This window comes from Electrona antarctica (genome assembly GCF_951216825.1).
Source record: "Electrona antarctica genome assembly, chromosome: 8".
NCBI classification, from domain to species: Eukaryota; Metazoa; Chordata; class Actinopteri; order Myctophiformes; family Myctophidae; genus Electrona; species Electrona antarctica.
The window spans coordinates 57,282,788-57,309,791 of record NC_136789.1 but is presented as its reverse complement, the minus strand read 5'-3'; the positions used below and the strand labels follow the sequence as shown (position 1 = coordinate 57,309,791).

Genomic DNA, 27,004 nt, shown 5'->3' with positions numbered 1-27,004 from the left:
TGGACTGACCCCATGAAGTGAACAGAGTTGTCGTAACTCTGTCTTACTCTATGGCTCTGCTCAAGCCATGCGATGAGAGTGAGGAAGTAGGCGCTTCTTACAACATGACAACAGAAGACGTCAGGGAAGTTATATTATATCATAGGATATATATTGTTGATATTAACACTTTGGTTAATGGTTTACATTTTGTAAAACAATCGAGTTGTCATAGTGTGTTGAACTTTATGCTCGGCACTGTCGGCACGACTCGGCAGTGCAAAGTAAACTCCAAGCTGAAGAGATAATGCTAAACAACTGGTGCAACAGTTGTCCTCCAGAGGGGTCTAAACACCCCCCCACCCCCCCTCTCCCCCGTACACTGTGCTAACGGCGGTGTTACTCACCCATGACGCGCAGTCTGTCCGTCCCCCACCACCACCTCAGACTGGTCGGCAGAGAACAAGAGTTTCCCTGATTTGGTCTTCACCTCCAGCCGCTTCCCCCTGGCCACGAACCCACCGGAGCCTGCAACACAAAACCACAGTGACCACTTGAACCCCATGCAGCATGCCTATAAGAGCAATGGTTCTCCCAAACCTTTTCATGGAAAGGACCCCCAAATTGACACCAATTATCCCGCAAAACCCCCATTTGAAAAGACATGTCTTGGAAGACATGCCCCTGGTTCCAAGGGGTTCGCGGAACCCGCGGAACCGACGACAGTCAGTCACTATTTGATACAGTCTGCTTCTGGCCAAAAATTAACTAAACTAATTTGGCAGTAGTAACATTAGTGTTTTCTCTCAGTCAGTTGATTCTTCACATCCAAATGATGTGATGATCCCCGCCGGGATGATTTGTATATTTTTCAAACACAGTTCTTATATGAGGCGATCTAAGATCCCCCTATGGGGATTATAATTGAAATAAAAAAAGTACACTCTAGCGCAGGGTTCCCCAATAGGCGGCCCGCGGGCCATTTGCGGCCCACGGAGCGCCCCCTGGCGGCCCGCGGAAGAATAAATAATAATAAAAAAAATATATATATATAAAATATATAAAATAAAGGCGAAAGCCACACAAAAAAACATTTAAAAAAAAGAAACCTAAAAGATCTGTTGGGTGCAGACTTAGCTATTTTACCCAAAATAGGGATTAAAATCTAGTCTCTTCAATTGAGCTAAAATAGCATTACGATGCTAAAATAGCAGATGGGGTAGCACAATTAGCCAATAACTATAGAACAAAATTAGGACAAGAGCTCCCAATCATCTGGACTTAGGTAAAATAGGGGTTGTGAACCTCTTTAGCCTATTTGTGGATTGTATCAGGCGAGGATAAAGACTGATCACCTAAAAGGAAAGGTCAAGGTAAACTTTATTGTCCACAAGGGAAATTTGTCTTGGGCTTTCACCCCAGCTACAGCCACACATAAAACATTAATGACAAACAAAAATACATTACAGAGGGAGACACAACATTACACAATTGCACACATGATGTGGATAATCTAGCCTCAGGCAATGGTAATATGGAAAAGAGAATGACCAAATGGCATTTGAACACTCACAGATTTAACCCATTTTGGGCGGGAACCCCTTTTGGTTTTTCAAGCATTCTGTTATACTTTAGCTATTGAAAAATAGCAGATCTAACTTGTAGGTCTGCTATTTTTGAAAAATCGTAAAAATGCGGCACAAATCTTTGAATAGGTATATATTCTTTCAGAGGGAACGTTTTTTTTATTTCGACGTCAGGCCTAAATGGGTTAAGGGGGTCCTTCCTGAAATGAAATGAAATGAAATGAAATGAAATGAAATGAAATGAAATGAAATGAAATCTATATTTACCCAGGGTATCTGGGCTAAGCTCAAGAACTTGTTTCCAGCCAGGCCCTGCTCATAGAACACATTTCATCGTAGTGGTTGATGCCTTGTTCAAGGGCATTTCAGCGGTGGTAATTTTAACGTGTCGGACGGCTGGTTCGAACTGGGAACCTTCCGGTATCTAGACCGCGCCGCTATCCGTTCGGCCACCGCTGCCACGGTCCTTGCAAATAAAACATTTGAGAACCACTTTATATGCCATGAGACTCCTAATACGCCATATAGTGTCATAGTAAATAAGTGTCATACATATTGTGAAGAAAACCTGCGTGACCACGAGTCTTTCTTTGGCATTCAGTAATTGGTTCTTATGATCAAAATAAGAACATTATGATGGTGTGTAAAAAAGGACCATCTAAAATTTGCCACGGACTCATTTGTCCGTGTACGGACGTGTTCATGTCCCCTGGTTGTAAGTATATGCTTAGCGGTGTTGTGTTAGCCTGGTTAATAAACCAGACCGAATCAGCCGCTGGCAAAAAAAAATTGCCTACCAGCGGATTACGGTCTGGCGAGGCTCAGTAGCACGCCTCTTTCCTACAACCGAGAACAGGTCGGACCAATCGGGACACGGTATGCAATATGGGCGGGCTTTGGTACAGTGACGTTCAATGCTTGAGACTTTTGACTGACAGTAGCTCTGACCAATTGCGTCAAAGAGAAAATGTTTGAACCCGCCCCCCGGGAAATGAAATCCAAGTGGAGCCAGCCCAGACTAATATACCGCGACAGTGTTGTGTGATATTAGTCTGGCTTATTAGCCAGGCTAGTGTTGTGTTGCATGTGATGATGTCAGCACAGTGTGGTTATGGCCGTTTTTAGCCCAATGAGTGTTTTTTTTGTTTTTGTTTTTGGGGGGGGGGGTCCCAGATATAAATGGCATTAAATGGGGGTCAGTAGCCTATGCATGTCAAACTGGGCATCCTTTTCAAATGGGGTCCTGCCCTGAAAATGAATTTTCAGGGCAAGACCTCGACCTCACGCGTGCGGACTCGGCCCCCAGCCTGGTACCCTAGTCAAAATATGGCCCTCGAGGAAAATGAATTGGGGAACCCTGCTCTAGCGATACCGACGTCAGACTTCGGTGCTCTGTTCGAATACCAACAAACTCGCCTCAAAACACAGTCGCCCCAGGCGTACAGCCGGCGGAACTGCTCATGCTGCTATTCCTAAACGTAACCTAAGCAAACTAATCTTGAAAAGGTTAAACCTAACCTTATTCCTAACCTTAACCTCAGTAAAACGGTGCCAAAACCTAACCTTATGTCAAACTAATCTTGAAAAGGTTAAACCTAACCTTATTCCTAACCTTAACCTCAGTAAAACGGTGCCAAAACCTAACCTTATGTCCTTAGCCCCCCAGTATTCATATTATGGAATATCAGATCCGCAAGGTCCAAATGTTCAAGACAATATACATACGTATACATTATAGTGAAAATCGCTAAACTACAAGCTTGCAATGTGCACTGTGAGAGCGGTGTGTCATGATAATCGGAATAAGACTTTACACTAGCAACACTGAAAGCATTACGCATTTATGGCAATGTTTCAGGTAATACAATCAAGTGTAAAGTCCAGTCAAATACCCATTGACGTAAATGGAATAAACCTTTCTTTTCTTTTTGCAACCAGCTGGAGGGGGAAATAATGACACCTTCTGAGAACTGAAGTGTTTTTGGGTATGGAGTCATACTGTAATGGTGTATACACTACATGATTCAACATTTTTGTCAACATATTAAATGGTACATTTGGTATAAGATTGTTTGTATTACACAACACTTTTTTCAGACCTGTTTTTTTTTCCTCCATCCAATCTCGTCCCTGACAAATACCATATATTAAAAAACTACTACTACTAAGACTACAATAATAATACAAACTAGAAAGGTCGCAATTTTAAAAAATTGCAAAGTGTGGTTGCCGCAGTCTCTTACATAGGCCCCTCCCACTAATAGTGCTAGCCAATTACAATTTCAAGTCACACCTGTGATCATGTGTAAGTAATTCAGAGGGGATTTATGCCCCCAAAAATCATGTTTTTGCGAGAAATGGTTAAAGTTTTCGCATTTGCGGCGCCCCCTATAGATGAAAATGGAATTACTTTTGGCTTTTGGTTGATTAAACCACCCCGGACATGTGATTCAAATTTGGGATGGATTGGACATTCCGTTCGTGATTTATGGCATTTCTTTTGATATAGGCCCCTCCTACTAACTTCGGACGATGATTACGGCCGAACGATACGCATTACCAACATTCTGCCGATGGTGTTTTAATCGGATAGGTCCAGAGATCATGTGTGAGAGATTTTGAGAGATTTGGACAAAATCTGTAGGAGGAGGAGCAAAAAGTGTGTTTTGGAGAAAATTCAAAATGGTGGAAAATCTATCATGACGCAAATGGGCGTGGCCTATATGGAGAGATGCGTCATGACCCAAGGAAGTCAGGGAAAAAATATTTTGATTTTACGACCTACGGTTCAAGAGTTATAAGCCAAAACGTAAAGTGGGCTGTTATAGCGCCACCATGAGGCCGACCGATAACATTATAAGTTGATTAATTTTAGTAATTATTATGAACCTACCCTCCAAGTTTTGTAACTATAGTGCTTACAGTCTCTGAGGAAAAAATACTTGAATGTGAGAAAATGCGAAAAATCGCATTTTCCCATTCATGTCAATGGGGAAATTTAATTCACTAATAAATTAATATCAATTAAACTATACAACATTTCTCTTAAAAAAATACAAGCACTTCCTCCCCGATGCAGCCGGTCAATTTGAGATATAGCTCAAGTGCGTACAGTCAAAACTGTGCGAGCAGTAGTGCGTCAAACAAAAGACTCCTCCTATGGAATAATAATAATAATAAAGTGTTACAATTACAATAGTCTGGTTGCCCTTTAGGGCAACCACACTAACTAATCTAAACTAAGTCTCAAAAAAGGAAATGAATGAAAGAAAAACACAAATAGTCTTGCTTCCTCCCCTCCCCTCCCCTCCCCTCCTCTCCTCTCCTCTCCTCTCCTCTCCTCTCCTCTCCTCTCCTCTCCTCTCCTCTCCCCTCCCCTCCCCTCTCCTCCCCTCCCCTCCCCTCCCCTCCCCTCTCCTCTCCTCTCCTCCCCTCTCCTCTCCTCTCCTCTCCTCTCCTCCCAACATCTCTCCTCTCTCCCCTCCCCTCCCCTCCCCTCCCCTCCCCTCCCCTCTCCTCTCCTCTCCTCTCCCCTCCCCTCCCCTCCCCTCCTCTCCTCTCCTCTCCTCTCCCAGACTCAGTCAGTGTGTTAGGGGATGTGAATGATTGTTTGTGGTTGTGTGGGTGATGTTTACACAGAGTGATTTTCCGTTCTGGTGAAGTGGGCTTTGACGACAGCTCCATTACAGAATGGACAGGCGGGGACAGAGAGAGAGAGAGAGGGAGAGAGAGAGAGAGAGAGAGAGAAGAGAGAGAGAGAGAGAGAGAGAGAGAGAAGAGAGAGAGACGTTCTTTCAGTGAGACTCAGCACTGATGCGAGTGCAGTGAAACGTAGCGACACGGCGCTACTTTGCGGCGGTGGAACGAGTCACTGACTCCAATCAGTTCCAGCCGTCACGCGCAGACGATTGGGTCGCGACCCCTTCAGTGTCACTCGTCAACATCGCGGCAGGACGGTCCCGTACTTCTCACTTCTGTAGAACTCCACCACACCATCCCAAATGGAGTTTGTGGGAAGCATGATAAGCCCGTTAAGCCATGTTGAGGTCACAGTGGGCTTGGTCGACTAAAATGTGTTTTGGCAGGCCGCAATGGCGTTGAAATACTCAGGCTGCAGTGTGCCCGGAAAAAGCAGGTCTATAAGTTGCTACAAGCTCGTAGATCGGCTATTTTCGGAGAGCGACGCCCGCACACGGCCAAAACGTAAAATACTGGACCTCTTCTCCACTAGTCCCTCGCAAACATTTTAGTCTAATGTTCTATTCGGCGACAAAATTGTCAATGTATTTAGTCATAGTTTTAGTCGCCGTTGCTTCGTTTTTATTTAGTTTCCGCCAGTGAAAAAGGGCGACCATTTTTCGTCATACTTTCCTTATCAACACAGCCTTCAAGGTGGAAAAAAAGGACGGAATCAAAGTGACGGCGGGTCCTTGAGGGAGTTCCAGGGGGCCCCCAGCTAAATGATAGTTATAGGAACCAAATGGACCCTAATGGGTCTGTAACTCTGAGAGTTAAATTAACACTGATTTTACAATATAAATTGGGGGTACCCAGACACTGCATGGGCCTACTATACCTGTGACCAGTGAAAACAAAGGATGGTACAGTGACATCACTGCTTCATGGGCCTACCTGTGACCAGTGCAAACAAAGAATGGTGCAGTGACGTCACTGCGTCATGGGCCTACCTGTGACCAGTGAAAACAAAGGATGGTACAGTGACGTCACTGTGTCATGGGCCTACCTGTGACCAGTGAAAACAAAGGACGGTGCAGTGACATCACTGCGTCATGGGCCTACCTGTGACCAGTGAAAACAAAGGATGGTGCAGTGACGTCACTGCGTCATGGGCCTACCTGTGACCAGTGAAAACAAAGGATGGTGCAGTGACGTCACTGCGTCATGGGCCTACCTGTGACCAGTGAAAACAAAGGACAGTGCAGTGACATCACTGTGCGGGGCCTACCTGTGACCAGTGACGTCAGCACCTTGTTGTTGCTGTCCACCACGCTGACCGACACGTTCCTGGACGACTGCAGGTACAGAGGACGACCCTGCAGAGAGAGAGAGAGAGAGAGAGAGAGAGAGAGAGAGAGAGAGAGAAATATCTTGAAATATGTGACCGTTTCTGACCGAGGCTAAGTTATTGATTTATAATGTTTTCCCCCCGTTTTTTCATGTCATATGAAAGCAGGGAATAGAATCATATAGCTCAAATTGACATATTGGTTGTTCAGTTTGACCCACCAGTTTTGGAGATATGGCTTATAGAGTAATGTCTTGCAGAGAAACAGCGAGTTGACAAAACAGGCTTGAAAGGTTCACTTCTGTGGTCTCTAACATTACACCTAGCTACATGTTTAACTTTAGTACTGCCACTAGGTGGCAGCATAAGCACACCTAAGGAATGCCACCCGTCCGCTCTAACTCTACGATCCTTGTTTCATTTCCGGGTTATTCAGGAAGGTAGGGGCTCATGTTATGAGCACAGTGACAACTCGCATTAGCTCAGACCCCTTAGCTATCATTACAAACAGTTACATGTGCTCACCGATGCGATACAAACTCACAAATGATTTACGATCGTCGGGATGCGCGACGGCTCACCGTGGACAGCGCTCGAAGCTTTTGAGATACAGCGCTTTGAAAATCCTGTTATAATGGAGGCTCAACGGAGCTGGATTTAAAAATCCCATAGCTGGGGGGGACGGAGGCTCTCCATACTAACCGGAGCAATGCTAAAAGGTAAATTGACGGTCGCCGCTTTCATATATGGAGTATACGGTTGTCTACGAACATACGCGTAGTTGTATGTGAAGAGTCTGCCTCTGCTATTAACTCATTTTGGATTAAAAAAAAATAGATAAAGAAATCAGTTTTTCTTGCTGCCATGACTGTCTCTGTATCAAAAAGAAGCCTTTTTTTCCTCAGAAACCTTTCTCAGATTGAGCTGTTTGATGAGAACGTCAATGTTAGCGGCTCATCATGAAATCGTCACTGTTAGGCATAGTTTTAGTGAAGTTAAAAGGTTTAGACGCAATCAAGGCAAAACACCTGGCAAAACACCTTATTAGCGGGCCGTGATGGCGTTGAAATGCCTGAATTATACTCAGCTGTGTCCGGGTAGCTCAGTCGGTAGAGCTCTCGTCTTTGGACCACAAGATCATGGGTTCGATCCCGGGCACCGCCAACTCAGCGTATGAGTAGCACGGCTTGGGTGTGGCAAGTCGTGCGGGAAATACTGGGAGCTGATGGTAGGTGTGGCGCTCCACCTCAGCAATCCATCTCCCAGGGGTTTCGTCACGTTTAGACAAAATTGTCAGTATATTTAGTCACAGTTTTAGTCGTCATATGCTTAGTTTTTTTTATTTCGTTTCTATTTAGTCCGTAGTCGACGGAGGTTTTTCGTCACAATTTCAGTCGACGACATGGACACTGCTCCATCATGTCACATCTCATGATTCCATTATGAATTCATCCACAGAACCTCAGCATAACAAGGCATTAGTTTGTCTGTTCAGTGCAGAGTTCACCGTCATTCATTGCACTGTTTATTGTTGTTGCCACTCAGAACGTTATTATGCATTCATACATTCATCTTGTTGCAGAGAGCTCTTTCCCCTGTGTGTGTGCTTGCGTGCGTGCATGCGTGTGCGGGTGTGTGAGTGTGCATGTTAGCGAGGTTATCGAGATGCGGACACAGTGAATGGCTGTGCGGGGCTTGCGGCGCATCTTCACACTACCAGCGCCGGTGCACCCGGACAGACCCTACGCCGTCAACTCACCCCTACTGTAGCTGGCTGCGACGCGTTGAGAGCTTGTAGATCTGCTATTTGGGGCCACATGCAAAGGACTGTCTCAGAATGACACATATATACCTCGGTATGTGGGAGGACCAGGGAGGTCATACTGTACATGTCATTAATGAATGAGGCATCTGGCATATGTGACTCTTTTTGATACAGAGACAGTCATGGCGGTAAATGGTAAATGGTGCATTTATATACCGTTGAATGCCACTGACCTTGTCCCTTTCTCTTTGCAGAGGTTTGCGTCATCTGCGCATTTCACAATGTAGATATTATGTCCACTAGGGGGAGTAGAGAGCTATATAAAATCTACCACCAGTCAAATCAACAGAGACAGAGAGAGAGAGAGAGAGAGAGAGAGAGAGAGAGAGAGAGAGAGAGAGAGAGAGAGGGGGGGGGGGGCTAAAAATGACTGGTTTGGGTTTTTATTTATTATTAGTATAAATCAAACATCATACATAATGCACGTGGTTTTCTGTTAATGTTGACACAATATTAACAACTAATAATGTTGTCTTCTACAAGTTGTAGAAGACAATGACGTGACGTGAAAAAATATATATTTCCGTTTGTTTTCAAATGTTACACAGAAATAAATGCAAATTCATTGAAATGAGTCTTAATTATCAGCCCTGAAAATATATGACCGTCATGTTTAATATTTGTATAGGCTATTTAGACATAGTGCTAATTATTATTAATTGTAACTGATGTGAGCAGCAACAAGTGTTTTTAAGCACGTTATAATGACATGAGAAATACCGCGGGGGTAGAGAGAGAGAGAGAGAGAGAGAGAGAGAGAGAGAGAGAGAGAGAGAGAGAGGGGGGGGGGGGGGGGGAATAAACTATTTACTTATAGTTTAGTTAGTTTTATCCAAGGCGCTTTACAGAGATTGTGCATTACATTCACACACACATTCATACACCGATGGCAGCGGAAACCATGCAAGGCAACAACCTGCACATCGGGAGCAATTTGGGGTTCAGTGTCTTGCTCAAGGACACTTCGACAGTAACTCTGGGGGAGCCCGGGTTCGAACTGGCAACCTCATGGTTGCCATCCAGCCACTCTACCCCTGAGCCACCGCCGCCCCATGGTGGCAAGACTAACTGTTCAGGAGAGGAGAAAAACGGATTTCTTTATTGGGTTTTTTTATACAAAATGAGTTAATAGCACAGGCAGACTCTTCACATACTAGAGCATGTCTGAAATAAGTGTCAGATGAAATTGACATGTACATATGAAATAAATGTAGCTAGGTGTAATGATAGAGACTACAGAAGTGAACCTTTGAGTCCTGCCTCAAAGCAGACCAGAGGTAGAAAACGGTCGTTCCCTGATGTCATCGCCAGGGACACGTGCATCGGTAAGCAGGAACTGGGGATGGCAATGAAGGACCGGGAAGTCTGGCGTGGCATTGTGAAATCCACGATCTCGACCACGGTCGAAAAATAATGATGATGATGATGATCTCATACACTATGTGATAATTGTGTATCTTGGCGTATACCTTACGGCAGTGGTTCCCAAAGTGGTGTCCAGGGACCCCGAGGGGTCCTTGATGGAGTTCCAGTGGGTCCCCAGCTAAATGATAGTTTGGAACCAAATGGACCCTTATGGGTCTGTAACTCTGTGGGTGTACAAATGGAACCAAATGGACCCTAATGGTTCCATTTGTACACTCTCAGAGTTAAATTAACATTGATTTTACAATATAAATTGGGGGTCCCAGAATTAGAAATGCCATTAAATGGGGGGTCCGTAGACTAATGCATGTCAAACTGGGGGTCCTTGAAATCAAACGGGTTGAGAATAACTGCTAGAGCCGTAAATATCTTCTCTTGTGCATGGGGGTCCCTGGCATATATTTTCTAATGGGGGTCCACAGGCTAATTAGTGTCAATTTGGGGGTCCTTGACATGAAAATGTTTGGGAACCACTGCCTTACGGTATCTGGAGGGAACCATGACTCCTGAGCATTGGTCTGTGCATCACACCTGTAGCTTGATTTATCTACACCACATGACCTTTTCCTCTCATCCTTTTTGTCTTTTTTTACCGTGAAAAAACAAAGTTATGCAAAATTCCTGTTGACATTGACAGTGTCTATACCCCCCCCCCCCCTCTCTCTCTCTCCCCTCTCTCCCCCTCCCTCCCTCCCTCTCTCTCTCCCCCCCCCCCCCCCCTCTCTCTCCCCCTCCCTCCCTCCCTCTCTCTCCCCCCCCCCCCCCCCCCCTCTCCCTCCCTCTCTCCATGACAGATGGCTGCCCACCCTAGAGCCTGGTTCTGCTTAAGGTCTCTTTCCATTAAAGGGTAATTATACCAGTCGCCAGCGTTGCTATAAAATGCTTGCTCAGGACGGGGGGGGGACGGGGGGGGGGACGGGGGGGACATGGGCTCTTTCTGCTTCGTGCCAACGTTGCCTGGTAGTGTTGTCTCCAGTCCACATTTTCGTCTCGTCTCCGTCTCGCCCATAATTTGACTCCGTCTCGGACCAAGGTACTCGGGACCGCCGAGTACACTCGAGTCGCATACAGAGAACCACAATGGAAACAAGCCTATGGCCCTAGGCCAACATAATTCAATCAATCAATGGAAACAAGCCTATGGCCCTAGGCCAACATAATTCAATCAATCAATGGAAACAAGCCTATGGCCCTAGGCCAAAATAATTCAATCAATCAAAAATATACTCTTTTTCCAAGTGGCCATTGACGGTCACATTATTATTGCGTCATCAATATCGGTAAAAATAATCTGGATTATTTTGAGACCGATCCGATACCGATAAGGCATTTTTATGGCCGATATGGCCACCTCTCTGGCACTTACAGACAGCTATCTTGTTAATGGAGTGCAGCTGACGTGCCTGTCTTGTGTTTTCGATCTGCACCTATAAAATGAGAAAACTTTATCTGGTCTCGACTAGGTCTCGACCCCCTCCCACACTCGGACTTGGTCTCGACTTGGATTCGCTTTAGGTGGAATCGACTACGACACTAGACTGTCTTGAGAAAGCTGACAGTGATTGATATAGTTGGTCGTGTGTGAAGAAGGGCGTATGGAGCCATGGTTACCAGACAAACGAAGAATAAATCTCCGTAATCTAGAATCGTAGACCAATAAGAACCAAAAATCTAAATTTAAACTATAGAATCTATAGGATGCCATGTCAACCATAAAACCTGGCGTCTGTCTGAATAACATGCTACTAAATTACATTATAACCTTTGCATAAGCCTGCATGGTCGTCAAGGCCAGAGGTAGCCTATAGTTTGGTGTGCGTGTGTGTGTGTGTGTGTGTGTGTGTGTGTGTGTGTGTGTGTGTGTGTGTGTGTGTGTGTGTGTGTGTGTGTGTGTGTGTGTGTGTGTGTGTGTGTGTGCAGCGGTACTTACAGGTTTGGACTGTATTTCTTTGGCATAGAGAGGCTGTAGGAACTCAGAGGCTCCCTCCAGTTTCAGGCCCTTCTCTGTTATTCTCAGGTTTCCCATCCCGTCCTGAGGAACAGAAAGCAAAAACACAGCTCTTTAGTCGTCATGCACCACTTTTTAGGCATTTCTTTTTCTTTTCTTTTTTTTCTTTTATTTTTTTTTATTTTTAGGCATTTCTTTTTTCTTAGGCTTTTTTTTTTTTTTTAGGCATTTCTTTTTCTTTTTAGGCATTTTTAGGCACTTTTTAGGCATTTCTTTTTAACCCATTTTGACCTGAGATCAGATTCTAAAAATGTCTTCTACGTCCTGACTATGTTTCTATGTCAGTCGTTCTTCGATTTTTCAAAAATAGCAGACCTACAAGCTCGTAGCGCGCCACTCGGTGGCACGCTACGAGCTTGTAGATCTGCTATTTTCCAATAGCTAAAGCATAACATAATGCTAACACCAAAAGGGGTTCCCGCCCATACCGTATACGTTTGTTTAGATTCACACCTGAGACCACAGGGAGCTGACCAGTACAGTTTAGGCATTTAGCGGATGCTCTTAATCCAGAGTGATTTACAGTAAGCAAGAACACGGCAAATGCATGAATGATGCAGAGTTTGGATGAGATGTGATCCAGTCGACCTGCTAGCCAGTCAGTCAGTCAGTCAGTCAGCCAGCCAGCCAGTCAGTCAGCCAGTCAGTCAGTCAGCCAGTCAGTCAGTCAGTCAGCCAGCCAGCCAGCCAGTCAGTCAGTCAGTCAGTCAGCCAGTCAGCCAGTCAGTCAGTCAGTCAGCCAGCCAGCCAGCCAGCCAGCCAGCCAGCCAGTCAGTCAGTCAGCCAGCCAGCCAGCCAGCCGCAGCCAGCCAGTCAGTCAGCCAGAAAGCCAGCCGCAGCCAGCCAGTCAGTCAGTCAGCCAGCCAGTCAGCCAGCCAGCCAGCCAGTCAGTCAGTCAGTCAGTCAGCCAGCCAGAAAGCCAGCCGCAGCCAGCCAGTCAGTCAGCCAGAAAGCCAGCCGCAGCCAGCCAGTCAGTCAGCCACAAAGCCAGCCTGTCACATGGTACCTACACATGGTGACAGAAAGTGTCTGCTTTGATTCAAACGAGAGGACTGACCTCCCTCCCCACCTCTCTCTCTCTCTCTGGCATGTACACGTATAGCCTCGCACGACCGGCTTTGAAGATGATAATATCAGAGAGAGAGAGAGAGTGATAGTTTGTCCTGGTGTCTCTTGATCATCTGCAAATAGAGATCATGACCTGATAAATCCCCAAAGTCTCTCTCTCTCTCTCTCTCTCTCTCTCTGTGAGGACATTGATTTCTCTCCCTCTCATAAATGTCTTATGAAATGAGTTGAGACACTCAATACACATGCACACCCGCTGTGTGTGTGTGTGTGTGTGTGTGTGTGTGTGTGTGTGTGTGTGTGTGTGGATGATGATGATGATAAGACAGATCAGACGGATTATACCCACACTGGTCTAGACCCAGGGGCGGTTGAGTGTCTAAATCAGGGGTTCTCAAACTGTTCTTTTTTTTTTAGCTCAGCTCACCTCTGTAGATAACTTCTTTCTCCACGGCACCCCCTGAATTACATTGTTACTTTATAGGGCCTTATTTACTAGATATGTAAATGGAGGAACGTTCACCAAAAATAGCCAATAGATCTGCTGTATTTGGTGAAGAGACTTGGTGTACTGTAGACTGAACAATAACGCACCAGGTAACATTGATGACAATGATAAATTCAAAGTATTCTGAGGCACCCCTGGACTTGCATCAAGGCACACTTGAGTGCTACACTATTTCATGACGACGCCAGGCCCATAGACATTTCAAAAAGTATTTACCGGTATTTAAAGACCTTTTAAGCGTTGTACAAAGCCAACTCAAGTTGTGACAAATCATAAATAAACACAATATTTATAATTACAAAGGAGAAAAACAAGAAAAAAAGTGTTGTAACCTGCCATTTTCTTCTTCTTTCTAATTATTTGTTCGGCCCGAAAAATTGTGTTTGTTGTCATGATTTCTCACAACTCGAGTTGGCTTTGTAGTTTGTACGAGGCTTAAAAGGTCTTTAAATAAATACTTTTTGAAATGTCTATGAGGAAAATGAACGGGGAATCATTTCCTGGGCCCTGGTAGGGGGCGGGACTGCAACACTCTATACAGCACCCACTTGAGAAACCCCGTTTCTCAAACCCTGAAGGATATGGAATTTGGAAGTATACTGAACAAAAGAATAAACACACAAAACGCTTTACATATTGTGCATTACATTCATCCATTCACACACACACACCTTCACACACCGATGGTGGAGGAAACCATGCAAGGCATCAACCTACACATTGGGAGATTAGGATCTCCTAGTCTTGATCAAGACACTTTGACACTAGTCTCGGGAACCCAGACGTTTTTATTTCCAGGGAGGAACAAAAAGTCTGGGGCAGAGTCCACTTCAATACGGCATACAGTAGCGCAAACGTCAATCAATCTCTGCTGATTTCTGATCGTCTGCACCTTTGTTAAATTGATGCACACACGCACACACGTACTGTACACACACACACACACACACACTCCTCTCTCTGTCGCTCTAATTAATTAGTCTCACTAGTCCTTACCCGTTGTGAGATATTGCCCCCCCCATAAATATCTTTAATTACCGTTCATTTTAACATACATGAAAGTATTCGTACAAATGCATGGTAGGGAAATATGTTCATGGCAAGGACCGCCACATTTACACTTATTAGCCCACAGACCCCCATTTGAAAAGTACGAAGAAGGCCCCCCAGTTTGACATGCACCACAGAAACTATGGACAGTCGCACAGGTACTCCCAAATGTATTTTGTGAGTCGCAGATCCTGCCGGGAGCTGCCTATGCCATAGAAAGCATAGGTGGACCCCTGCAGTCTACTTTGACACTAACTCTGGGGGAGCCCGGGGTCGAACCGGGAACCCCACAGATCCCATGCGGACGTTCTACGGGCCACTCTACCCCAGAGCAGTGGTGTAAAAAGTAACTGAGTAAGTTTACTTAAATACTGCACTTAAGCACAGTTTCGAGGTACTTTTACTTTAACGGACTATTTCCAATTTTAAGTATTCTTTACTTCTAATCCGAAATCACTTTTTTTAAATGTGCTTTTCACTACATTTATTTGAAAACTTTAGTTACCAGTTACTTTGCAATTTTTATTAATTTTTTTTACAAAAAAACATACATTAACCACTTCAGCGCATGCCCTATATACGATTTCGGCCATTTGAAAATAGCTGATCTACAAGCTCAAAACGCGTCGTGACGCATTGTGAGATTGGCTATATTCATAATGTGTTTTATTCATTTGAAAACATGAAATGAGACATTCTGCACAACTGCATTAGTAACACTTTTGGTAGTTTCTCTCAAGTACATTCTGAATACCAGACTTTTACTTAAAGTAAAAGTATATATTCTATCTATATTGCAATAAGTTTACTTACTGCAAGTAAAACAATTGAGTACTTTTTCGACCGCTACCCCTAGCTGAGCCACTGCCACCCCTCCCCACAACGCGTATTGCCACGCGTTGTGTTCCCCTCGATAAGGGACCAGAGTTGATTCGAGTTCTTCCACCACTGACTGGCGAGACAAACGAGGCACTAGCACGGTCACGGCGAACGAACGCATCGCAAACTGATTGATATTGTGTGCCAACCTTCAAAAAACTTTTGTCCAGTTTCACTTTCCCACTCGCCAGGGACTCCAGAACAATGGACCCACGGCCGTGTCTAACGCGCGCGGCGAGAAAGTGATTTCGTGGCGAAGGATGTGTGACAAATGGTGGTGATAAGACGATGGTCCGACTTGAGGAGACGCTATGGGAGAGAGTGGGGGGGGGGGGGGGTGGGGGGGGGGTTGAGTGCTACTCGTACCGTCTCTGAATAAGTTTGGTTTTTTCCTGAAACAATTGTCCCACCAGAAGTGCCTCTCTAGATTTGTCCGCTTTGTGTGGAAAACAGTGGTGGGGAAAAATATATATACTGCAATATAGAAATACTCTGTGGCATTTTACTGTAGCCTATACGTGTGGGGTCATTTGGCAGTCGCACGCACGCACGCACGCACGCACGCTGTATAGTTTACTCTGCTATGATGATGATGATGATGCAACTCCAAGATCATCGGTGGGATTTCTGCCTCCCTGCCCGTTTGATCAACAAAGCCACAAGGATGTAGAATTATATTGTTCTACAAATTATACTGTGTGCAAATATTCAAAAGTATCAGTAGTCATCTACAAATCATATATTGCCAATTTTGCAATGTACACGCTCGTTTGTTTTGTCAATAAGCATATATAGTCCAGACATAGTCGTGTGTGCGTGCGTCTGTCCGTCCGTCTGTCCGTCCGTTCATCCGTGTGTGTGCGTGCGTCCGTACGTGTGTTCTTGCGTGCGTGTGTGTGTGTGTGTGCGTCCATGCGTGCGTGCGTGGGTCCGTGCGTGCGTGCGTGGGTCCGTGAGTGCGTGCGTCCGTGCATGCGTGCCTCCGTCCGTCCGTGAGTGCACACACACTGAAAAGGGGCTGATGTGAGACACAGGTTTACATGATGCAACACAATGAAAGTTATTGTTTTATTGATGTAATTTATAGTTATGTGTGAAATGCACCTGGTGCTGTTCTTAGCTGCTAACCAGGTGCTGTCCCTATAGCATCCATGTCGTGCATGGGGTGAAACTTTGGTCAACATAGTTATTGTATTGTTGTATAGCGAGAAAAAGGAGGCTAAAGCTTCCTGCACACTGCTGCGTTTTTCAGATTTTTTGCAGCGTTCCCACTGTTTCTTCCGAAAAACAGCGTGTGTATAGGGTTTAAAGGCATATTGTTTTAAAATAATTGTGGAGTTCGGCTTACAATTCAATTCAATCCAACTTTATTAGCAGACTCAGGTCCATAGAGATACATACACAGGGTTAACATACAAGAGATACAACAGGCAATAAAAATCATAAAATAATGTAAAACAAATACATAATTTACATAACGACGACGGCGATCTAAGATGGGCGATCCAGTGCTGTGCTAACAACATAGCTAGCTAACCGGCTAACGTAAGTAGCATTATGGCTCGATCGATCGAATGCACTATAAAAGCGCAATTGCCATTAATCAACGGCAATGGCGGTAAGCGTAGTGTCAAAAAATAGGCTTCAATTGACCTAGATGTACGGCAATGGCCCTGAAAGTATTCATCTTGATGTATAACGTGAAGCTCACTGAGGGGCTTGAACGCGCTACAATGATACTGTTTGTCGACACATCCAGCCTTTTCATAAACTTAAACATTAGATTTCTTAGAAGTGCTTTAAAAGTCCTCACTCCAGCAGTGACAAACATCTGGCTAGCACTGCCCCCTCTGGGTTGTTTAAGGAGTATTCTCATGGCATCATTATATGCAACTTGCAACCTGTGCATGCTAGATTTTTTTATAACATGACCACAGGTGTGCAGTATAAAGCGGTGTGCAATATGCCTTGAACAAGGACACTTTCACTTTAGTGGAACAATGACAGAACTTTCGGGCAATAGTGTATATATATATATATATATATATATATATATATTTATTTATTTATTTTATTTATTTTTTGACAGGAAATGGGGAGAGAGATGGGGGGATGACACGCGGCAAAGGCCGTCGGGATCGGGAGTCGAACCCGCGGCACGCCGCCAGGCTGGCTTAGCAGCTTAGGTGCCCAGACAGTTGAACTAACCCAAGATATTTATTCCAGACCTCAAGACTATTGTCTGATAGTTTAAACATAGTAAAGTTAAGGCGTTTGCATTAGGACTAGATTCAGGTTGGGGTCGGTCATGTTAGAAATGTTGAGTCCCCAGCATGTAGAAACTGCCGGATGCTAACTTGCATATGTTGAGCAATTTGCATAATTGGCATAATATGTGACCATACCATTAACAACCTCTAAGGAAACTAATTAAAAATAATATTTCATCATGCTTTTAAGTAGCATGTGACGTGTCAAACTATGGGGTTTTCATGATGCTTAATCCATTCCAAGCATTAGTTTTGCACAAAAAACACTACGGGCCACTCTACCCCAGATTGATTAATCTCCGTCAAATTAGTGATATCAAAACCGATTGCATCGCTCCACAGCCTAGATGCGCTTGTTGCGCAATCCTCGGTGTTGCACAACAGTGACACGTCATCGAAAATGTTCCCTGCCTGTTTAGCCGACGACAACGAAAATCGTAAAACGTTAATAACTAAATCATCCCGCCTAATTATAAAAAAAGATCCTGTGTATGACGGCCCTCCCGTTGTTGTCGATCGCACTTTTAGTGTTGTGGCTATTGTTAGCTGCTACACACAGATTCACAACAACATCCGGTCCGTCGGTAAAAGTGGTCCGGGCGCTATAAACGAGGGGCACATTTTATGAATGGATTAAATAGGCCCGGGCCCTTAAGGTGTTAATGGTATGGTCACATATTATGCCAATTATGAAAATTACTCAACATATGCAAGTTAGCATCCGGCAGTTTCTACATGCTGGGGACCCATACTCAACATTCCTAACATAAAACCTTGGTGTACTCAACATGTCCGGGTTCACAATGGGGCTCTATGGGCTGGCAAGTAGACTATATTGCAGTATTGATAAAACATTTGAGTATTTGAGAAGTTATAGTTTAGAGTCTGTATGTCTGATTTATACACTTGTATACTTTGTGCACCATTATCGCACCCCATAAATACACAATCTATACACTCACAAAGCTTCAAAAAATCATTCATACAATTGGCATCTTAAAATGTCGTCGTAATCTCAAGTAACCTATGGTAATACAACCGTGTGCGTGTATGCGTGCGAGCGTGCTTCCGGCCGTGCGTGCGTGCATGCATGAATGTGTGCGTTTGTAAGCCCCTTGGGGCTTATTGCTTTAATACACAGACATGCAGTGATGAGGCATGATTAGGCACATTGGGGAGCAGATAATAGGCTGTGTGTGCGCACGCTCGTGTGTGTGTGTGTGTGTGCACTCGTGTTTGTTATAGTTATAGAGTATAGAGTTTCAAGCTCTACATCTCTCCACAACATGATGAATAGGACAGAATAATAGTCTCTCTCTCTCCTCCCTCTCCCTCTCCCTCTCCCTCTCTCTCTCTCTCTCTCCCCCCAGAGGGCACCTCTCTCTCTCTCTAGAGGGCGCCTTGTTTTGAAGCCAGACATACACATATACCACCATGATAAAACACAAGCAGCCTACATAGGGCCATGCACCGCCTGCCCCCCCACTATACCTGCCTGAATGCAGCAGACTCAGCGAAAAGAAAAAGAAAAAAACACTCGCACAATAAAGGAACGATAAAGGAAAAAGTTCCGCGCGACAAAGTGCTGAATAAAGTGCCCCGCACAAGTATAAAAGTGCTGAGTTATCGGGGACAAAGGTTCAACATGTCGAAAATGTAACTCATTTTGGGCGGGAACCCCTTTTGGTGTTAGCATTATGTTATGCTTTAGCTATTGAAAAATAGCAGATCTACAAGCTCATAGCGCGCCACCGAGTGGCACGCTACGAGCTTGTAGGTCTGCTATTTTTTTTAAATCGAAGAACGACTGACATAGAAACATAGCTTTTTCAGAAAACTGTCAGGATGAAGAAGACATTTTTTAGAATCTGATCTCAGGTCAACATGGGTTAACTCCACATACATAGGTACAGTATGTAAACTCGATTCAGCAGCCTTGTGTAAAATGAACGTGCGTGGCTGACAGTGTCAGCATAAAATATGTATATCATTTTACTGTAACCTACTCATATCAGAAATATGTTAATAGTTTGGCCTGTTTTGTTTGTTCCGTCTGTCTGTCTGTCTACACTTTGTTTCCTTCCCAATGCAAGGAAATTACGCAACAATGTCTGTGTATTCCTAAAATAGCAGAACTATAGAGTGGTTAATGTGTGTTTTGGAATAATAATCTTGGGTCTATATATCGTGTGCCACACCTTACACCTTAGCCCTAAACTTTGTTTGTCTTTTTTTTTTTTTACTATTTTAAAAAAAAACTTTTAAAATAGTTCAAATAGCCGATCTACAAGCTCACAACGTGTCGATGTAGATCGGCTAGTTGAACAATTTTGCAATGCCCTAAATCTGCAAACAATAGTGTAGTAGGCTAATTAAATACAATATGTGCCTCTGAGTTTAAGTGGAGTAGAAGTATGACCTGTTGAAAATTGACCTAATTTTTGTTTTAAGTAGAATGAAACTCTTACAGAGTCACAATATTTCACTGCTGACTTTTATTTCACCCAGTTTGGAAAGGGCATCAGCTTTGACCTTTGACACAGAGATTGCACGAGCAGCATTTCTACGATAACAAATTAAAGGGTCTTGAGCTTACCGACAACTCTGACATCAAACGGCGGCAGAACAGTGATGTTAGTCATGGTATTAACTATTAAAGCTCATTTCTGTGCTGGAATTCTGGACGATTCTACAAATGTCTTCTAAATCATGACAGTTTTCTGAAAAACCCATGTTTCTATGTCAGTGGTGCTCAACCTTTTTCATGTCAAGGACCCCCAGAATTATATGTAATTGGCCGCCAAAACCCATCTGAAAATATGTAATTCCAGGGACCCTCCCAGAAGCAATGATTTGAGTTAAAAAGTTCACTCTGAAAGAATATATTTTCAAGATTTTTGCAAAACAATTTCAACAGCTAAAGCATAACACCAAAAGGGGTTCCCACCCAAAATGGGCTAAAGCACTGGTTCCCAAACACTGGGTCGGGACCCGTTTGTGGGCCGCAGACACATTTGTATGGGTCCCTTTGTTTTTTGTTATTATTTCAAAACAAAATGCAATGATTAAAGGAATTCACGAAAAGACAACTGACAGACTCCAAGATGCAAGGAGAAACAGACGGCGGCGGTGGCTCAGGGGTAGAGTGGTCGCATGGGAACCGCAAGGTTGCCAGTTCGAACCCTCCCGGGCTCCCCCAGAGTTAATGTCGAAGTGTCCTTGAGCGAGACACTGAACCCCTAATAGAGGGTATGCGTGTGACATCATCATCAAACCCGGAAGTTATGCAGGAATGCCTACTGAGTGGCAAAAAACTACTTTATGGCCTTGACAGCCCAGACATCCACAGAGAAAAGTCCTATCTGATTGCATTAAACAACGTTAAACAATGTTAAACTCACTTTGCCTGTTGCTTTGCCACTCGATTTGCCACTTGGATAAAGGCGCTATATAAATGCACCATTTACAACTGACAGACTCCAAGATGCAAGGAGACATGTCTAATGCTATGCAAGAGAGACATGCAATGATACACACATTTGCATGATCTCTTGTGTCCCCTACATTCAATAACTCTGGTCTCTGTACTGCCTCCCCCTGGTCAGCCGGGGCGCCTGATGGAAGTGGGAAAGGAACTGGTTGGAACAACGTGTTCCTTCCATGCGCTAGCTGCGTCCTACCGGGGGAAACCACTCTGATCCACTGCCACCCGTAGCATCTATATCTCATAACATAACCATAGCAGCGGTATCTCCGTCCACAAGCGAGCAAGTGAACATCAAGTGGATCATCGCGTTTTGTTGTTGCAATAGGCTCTGGGTATAGCATCTTTGGAGGAGCCCATCAGATCAACAGCTCTGGTGTGGCAGTAGCGAGGGGGACTGCTTGATGACATATGACAGATAGCTTGGACTGTGGGAGCAGCCATGACGTTCTCCTCATCATGAATACCGTCATTTGCGTGAGGGCGGCGTGACAGTGCATCCGCATCAATGTTCTGTTTCCCAGGCCGGTATTTCAGACTGAAATCATAAGTTGATAGTTCCGCCAACCATCGATGTCCTGTTGCATCCAACTTAGCTGTGGTTAGAACATATGTTAATGGATTGTTGTCTGTATGGACCTGAAACTTGATTCCATTGAGATAATCTTCTAGCTGCTAAAAGTGAAGTAATTTTAATGATCAAACGTACATTGCAACTTTATTTATATTTTTAATTACAGGGCACAGTGATACATACAGTAGGCTATGTACAAAGTGTAGATGTGAAGGCTGGTGTTAGTGTATGATTCATGAAAACTGTTCATTTCATGGGGTGGGTGTCAGTTTGAGTCTTGGAAAACAAACGAACAAAAACAGACTTTTTTCTTTCTTTGCGTTGTATTTTTGTCCTTATTGAGGGGCCCCTCCTATATATACACAGGTTTAATGTTTGTTTTAAAAATGCCATTGAAAATAAAGAGAATGTAATGTTTGTTTTGTCTCAATGTTTGTTTTACATCATCATGTTGTGAGATGATAAGAGTGCCCCTCACTTCACACAGGTGTGATTTTTTTTAAATACATATTCAAAGGCAAGAGTTGTAACATAATATAGGCTACCCTTTTAGGTTGCATTGTTAATATTGCTGCATTTTTATTCAATTTCTTTCACAATCTTATTCTTCATTTCATTGTAATTTTACTATTAGATTTAGATGTGCACTTGGAGGATACAGAATAGACAGAACATGTGCCCAAAAAAGTTAATTTGGAGCAATCATCTGCAAATTCAGTTTGTACAGGAACATGGGTCCCATTATTAAATGTGTTTTATGAAGGTCTATGATTGAAACAGGATTACACACACACTAAACATTTTGGCACATGGGCTTTTCATTAAGCTTTATTGCGAACGCAGTGATTGCGAACGCAGTGAGCATTTACTATGAGACCCAGAAGATCACGTCTGTGTGTGTGTCTGTGTGTCACGCTGTAACACCACCCGCCCACCACCAGAGGGCGCAGCTGTATCACACACAAAAACACACACACACATGCACGCACGCACACACACACACACACACACGCACGCACGCACGCACGCACACACACACACACACACACACACACACACACACACACACACACACACACACACACACACACAAAAAACTTAACTTAAAAAAAAAAATAACTTAAAAAAAAACTTAAAGAAAAAACTTTTTTAAAAAAAAACTAAAAAAGAAACACGCACGCACGCACACATACTAAAAAATAACTTGAAAAAACATTTAATTAAAAAAAACTTAACTTAAAAAAAACTTAACTTAAAAAGTACGTAATTTATTCTAATTGTTGTTATTGCAATTTACGAGCTGCGTTCGCTTCCCGCGTTTGCGCGTCTTACTTGTTCTACATGTAAATAACAGTGTGGACAGCACATCCACATAATGGCCTACCTAACTATACACAACATAATTCAAACCCTTTCATTCTGATGTGGGTGTAAAAGCTGGTCTCTGTTTTAATCTCTGGTGGTGGTGGTGGTGGTGGGCTATTTGTAATGTATTGCTGAAGTTACCATAAACAGTACATGTATAATTCACCTCAAACTATCTCAGAGTACAAATCAACATTTCACCTTGTTTATGTAAAGGTCACTGCTATCCATTGTGCATGTCCCGTCTGTCATTTACATGTACAGCTCATGTAAATGACATGTCCTTGAGATGAATGGGAATGTCTCTCCTCCCTCTTGTTATTCAATTTGGATCCATTGGGCATATCTGGGAGAGGAGGGAGGGTGGAGGACAGTATATTTGACTGTGATTGGTGGAGAGAGAGGGGGTCCTATTGTTCTATTTGGTCAATCATATCAAAGCAGTTAGTGGTTATACCTCAGACTCTCTGGTATAAGAAGACTTGGTCTGTGTCAATTCTCCACAACTCCTCCAGGATATCAATCATTTCTGATCACATCTGACTGTGGACTCCAGACTTCAGCTGAAGATGAACTCTCTCCACCCCACCAGGGACATTTATGCTGAACAGAAGGAACCCACAGACCTTGGTATGTTAGTCAACCTCCCCTTTCACTCCCCCCTTCTGTTTTTATTTTATAGTAGTAATGCAATGTAGTAAGGTCGTTTAGGCCATTGTTAGTTAGCACTTTGTGGACTAGTTGTTGTGCAACAATCCCTGTCATGTAGCTGTCATTCTACCTATCAACAATCTTTCCTTTGTATTTGTTTCGAATTCAGTGTTGCATCATCAGCCTGACTTCCCTGACTTACCAGGGGTGAATGGACAAAGAAGCTTGGCAAAGCAAAAACACCACTGCTGTGATCCGTGTGGAAAACACTTCCCTTCTATCTCCACACTTAAATCACACCAGAGAATTCATACTGGAGAGAAACCCTATGGTTGTGATCAATGTGGACAACACTTTTCTCAAATGTCAAACCTGAAAAAACACCAGAGAATTCACACCGGAGAGAAACCCTATGGTTGTGATCAATGTGGACAACGCTTCTCTCAAATGGGAAGCCTCAAAAACCACCAGAAAATTCACACTGGAGAGAAACCCTATGGATGTGATCAGTGTGGACAACACTTCTCTAGAATGGCACAGCTCAAATGCCACCAGAGAATTCACACAGGGGAGAAACCCTACGGATGTGATCAATGTGGACAATACTTCTCTACAATCTCCAACCTTAAAATCCACCGGAGAATTCACACTGGAGAGAAACCCTATGAATGTGATCAATGTGGGGAACACTTCTCTCAAATGACCAACCTTAAAAGCCACCAGAGAATTCACACTGGAGAGAAACCCTATGGATGTGATCAGTGTGGACAACACTTCTCCATAATGTCAAGCCTTAAAAGCCACCAGAGAATTCACACTGGAGAGAAACCCTATGGATGTGATCAGTGTGAAAAGAGTTTCACTACTTCAAGCACCCGAAAACGCCATGAGCGCACACATATGAAGGATAAATCTGTTTAGTGTGAACAGTATGACAAGAGCTTCATTATAGAAACACCAAGTTGATTAATTGCAAACTTAACGTACTGTTGACCTGTTCTTTTTAGTGGTATTTCTTATTCACTGTGTCAAGAGTTTTCAGATACAATATTGGAACAGAAAAGTATGATGGTGACTTGTGTTGGAGAAGAGCCTATTTCTTCTGCATTTTACCCCCCCCGCATCAGTCTATCTACATAATTGCTTCATGCATCTGATTTGTATTATTATTATGATACTGATTAAAACTGTTATATTATTTGCTGAATTTTACTTGATATTGGATTGTCTCTGTGGAACATGTCCCTCCAACATTATGCAGCAGATAGAAATAAACACATCTTGATCATATTATTTGTGTCACTGAAATTTGACCTGCAGATTTGCTGTATTTAGATGAGCTTTGTCTCATAGGCTGTTCACATGTTATATCCTACCTTTTATTTGTAGACCACTTGGAAGATAATAATAAACCTTGGACCACTGACTAGAGAGCAGAACATTTGTACCCAAAACAAGTTCTGGAGGAATTTGGAGCAATCATCAGTAAATGCAGTTAATGAGTTGTTGCCTGTGAGGAGTATCAAACCAACTTTGAGTTTTGGTCTTTGTTTTAATCCCTGGTGATGGTGGGCTATTTGAGAATGTAATATGATTGCTGAAGTTACCATAAACACAGTAGGCATACACTGATAGTTCACCTCAAAGTGCCCAAGTGTAATGCTTTATGCTTTATGGTGTCGTCCACTCACAGTTAACAGTTTTTTTGTATTGAGTTGTACTTGAAATGTACTGTATTTCTGCAAACTGTTAATAAATCACTCAAAAACCCCTAAACTGCTGTCCATTTTGCATGTCCTGCTGTCATTTACATGCATATTTTAACTATTCATGTCCTTGAGTGTGAATGGGACTGTCTCTACTCTCTCTTGTTATTCAATGTGGATCCATTGAGCATAGCTGGGGGTAGTAGGGAGGGTGGAGGACAGTATGTTAGACTGTGATTGGTGGGAGATGGTCCCATTGTTCTATTTGCTGTTGACCTGTTCTTTTTTAGTGGTAGTTTTTATGCACTCAAGGAATTTCAGAGGCCTTATTAGAACAGAAAAGCATGTTGGTGACTTGTGTTGGAGTCTGTTCGAGCCTGTTGTTTTCTTTGCCATTTAGATTACTTCATTGCATCTGACCCAAACAAACATTAAAGGGATAGTGACATTCATTTTTTTTTCTTAATTCTTGTAGGTTTTCTGAGCTCAATTGCACCCCAATGACTGAACTTTTAACATTCCGTTTCTGGCTCAAACAAGTGCTCTGATTTGCCTGTGGATTGTTAGGTAAGACTCCACAAATCCCATATGACATGGGTTTTGTGACACTGTTTTGCCTGTTTTCACTGCATCTTAAAAGGCAACACACAAAGAAAATTCCAGACCACAGAAAATCCACCCAATGTTCAAAGTTCTGGTTGGGTGGGTAGAGAGCAGAACATTTGTACCCAAAACAAGTTCTGGAGGAATTTGGAGCAATCATCAGTAAATGCAGTTAATGAGTTGTTGCCTGTGAGGAGTATCAAACCAACTTTGAGTTTTGGTCTTTGTTTTAATCCCTGGTGATGGTGGGCTATTTGAGAATGTAATATGATTGCTGAAGTTACCATAAACACAGTAGCCATACACTGATAGTTCACCTCAAAGTGCCCAAGTGTAATGCTTTATGGTGTCGTCCACTCACAGTTAACAGTTTTTTTGTATTGAGTTGTACTTGAAATGTACTGTATTTCTGCAAACTGTTAATAAATCACTCAAAAAACCCTAAACTGCTGTCCATTTTGCATGTCCTGCTGTCATTTACATGCATATTTTAACTATTCATGTCCTTGAGTGTGAATGGGACTGTCTCTACTCTCTCTTGTTATTCAATGTGGATCCATTGAGCATAGCTGGGGGTAGTAGGGAGGGTGGAGGACAGTATGTTAGACTGATTGGTGGGAGATGGTCCCATTGTTCTATTTGCTGTTGACCTGTTCTTTTTTAGTGGTAGTTTTTATGCACTCAAGGAATTTCAGAGGCCTTATTAGAACAGAAAAGCATGTTGGTGACTTGTGTTGGAGTCTGTTCGAGCCTGTTGTTTTCTTTGCCATTTAGATTACTTCATTGCATCTGACCCAAACAAACATTAAAGGGATAGTGACATTCATTTTTTTTTCTTAATTCTTGTAGGTTTTCTGAGCTCAATTGCACCCCAATGACTGAACTTTTAACATTCCGTTTCTGGCTCAAACAAGTGCTCTGATTTGCCTGTGGATTGTTAGGTAAGACTCCACAAATCCCATATGACATGGGTTTTGTGACACTGTTTTGCCTGTTT

At 43.3% G+C, this 27,004-nt stretch overlaps 1 protein-coding gene across 1 annotated transcript in view; it reads right to left on the bottom strand.

Annotated features, from left to right (window-relative positions):
* Positions 1-378: 378 nt before the first annotated feature.
* The window catches only part of LOC306928871 (delta-sarcoglycan-like), a gene marked incomplete at its 3' end in the record, with an annotated part of 43,099 nt that continues 16,473 nt past the window's right edge, over positions 379-27,004 (bottom strand). Inside the window, 4 exon segments of the mRNA XM_079509145.1 lie at positions 379-411; positions 413-507; positions 6,532-6,619; positions 11,772-11,873. Coding sequence (XP_079365271.1) covers positions 379-411; positions 413-507; positions 6,532-6,619; positions 11,772-11,873 — 318 coding nt within the window.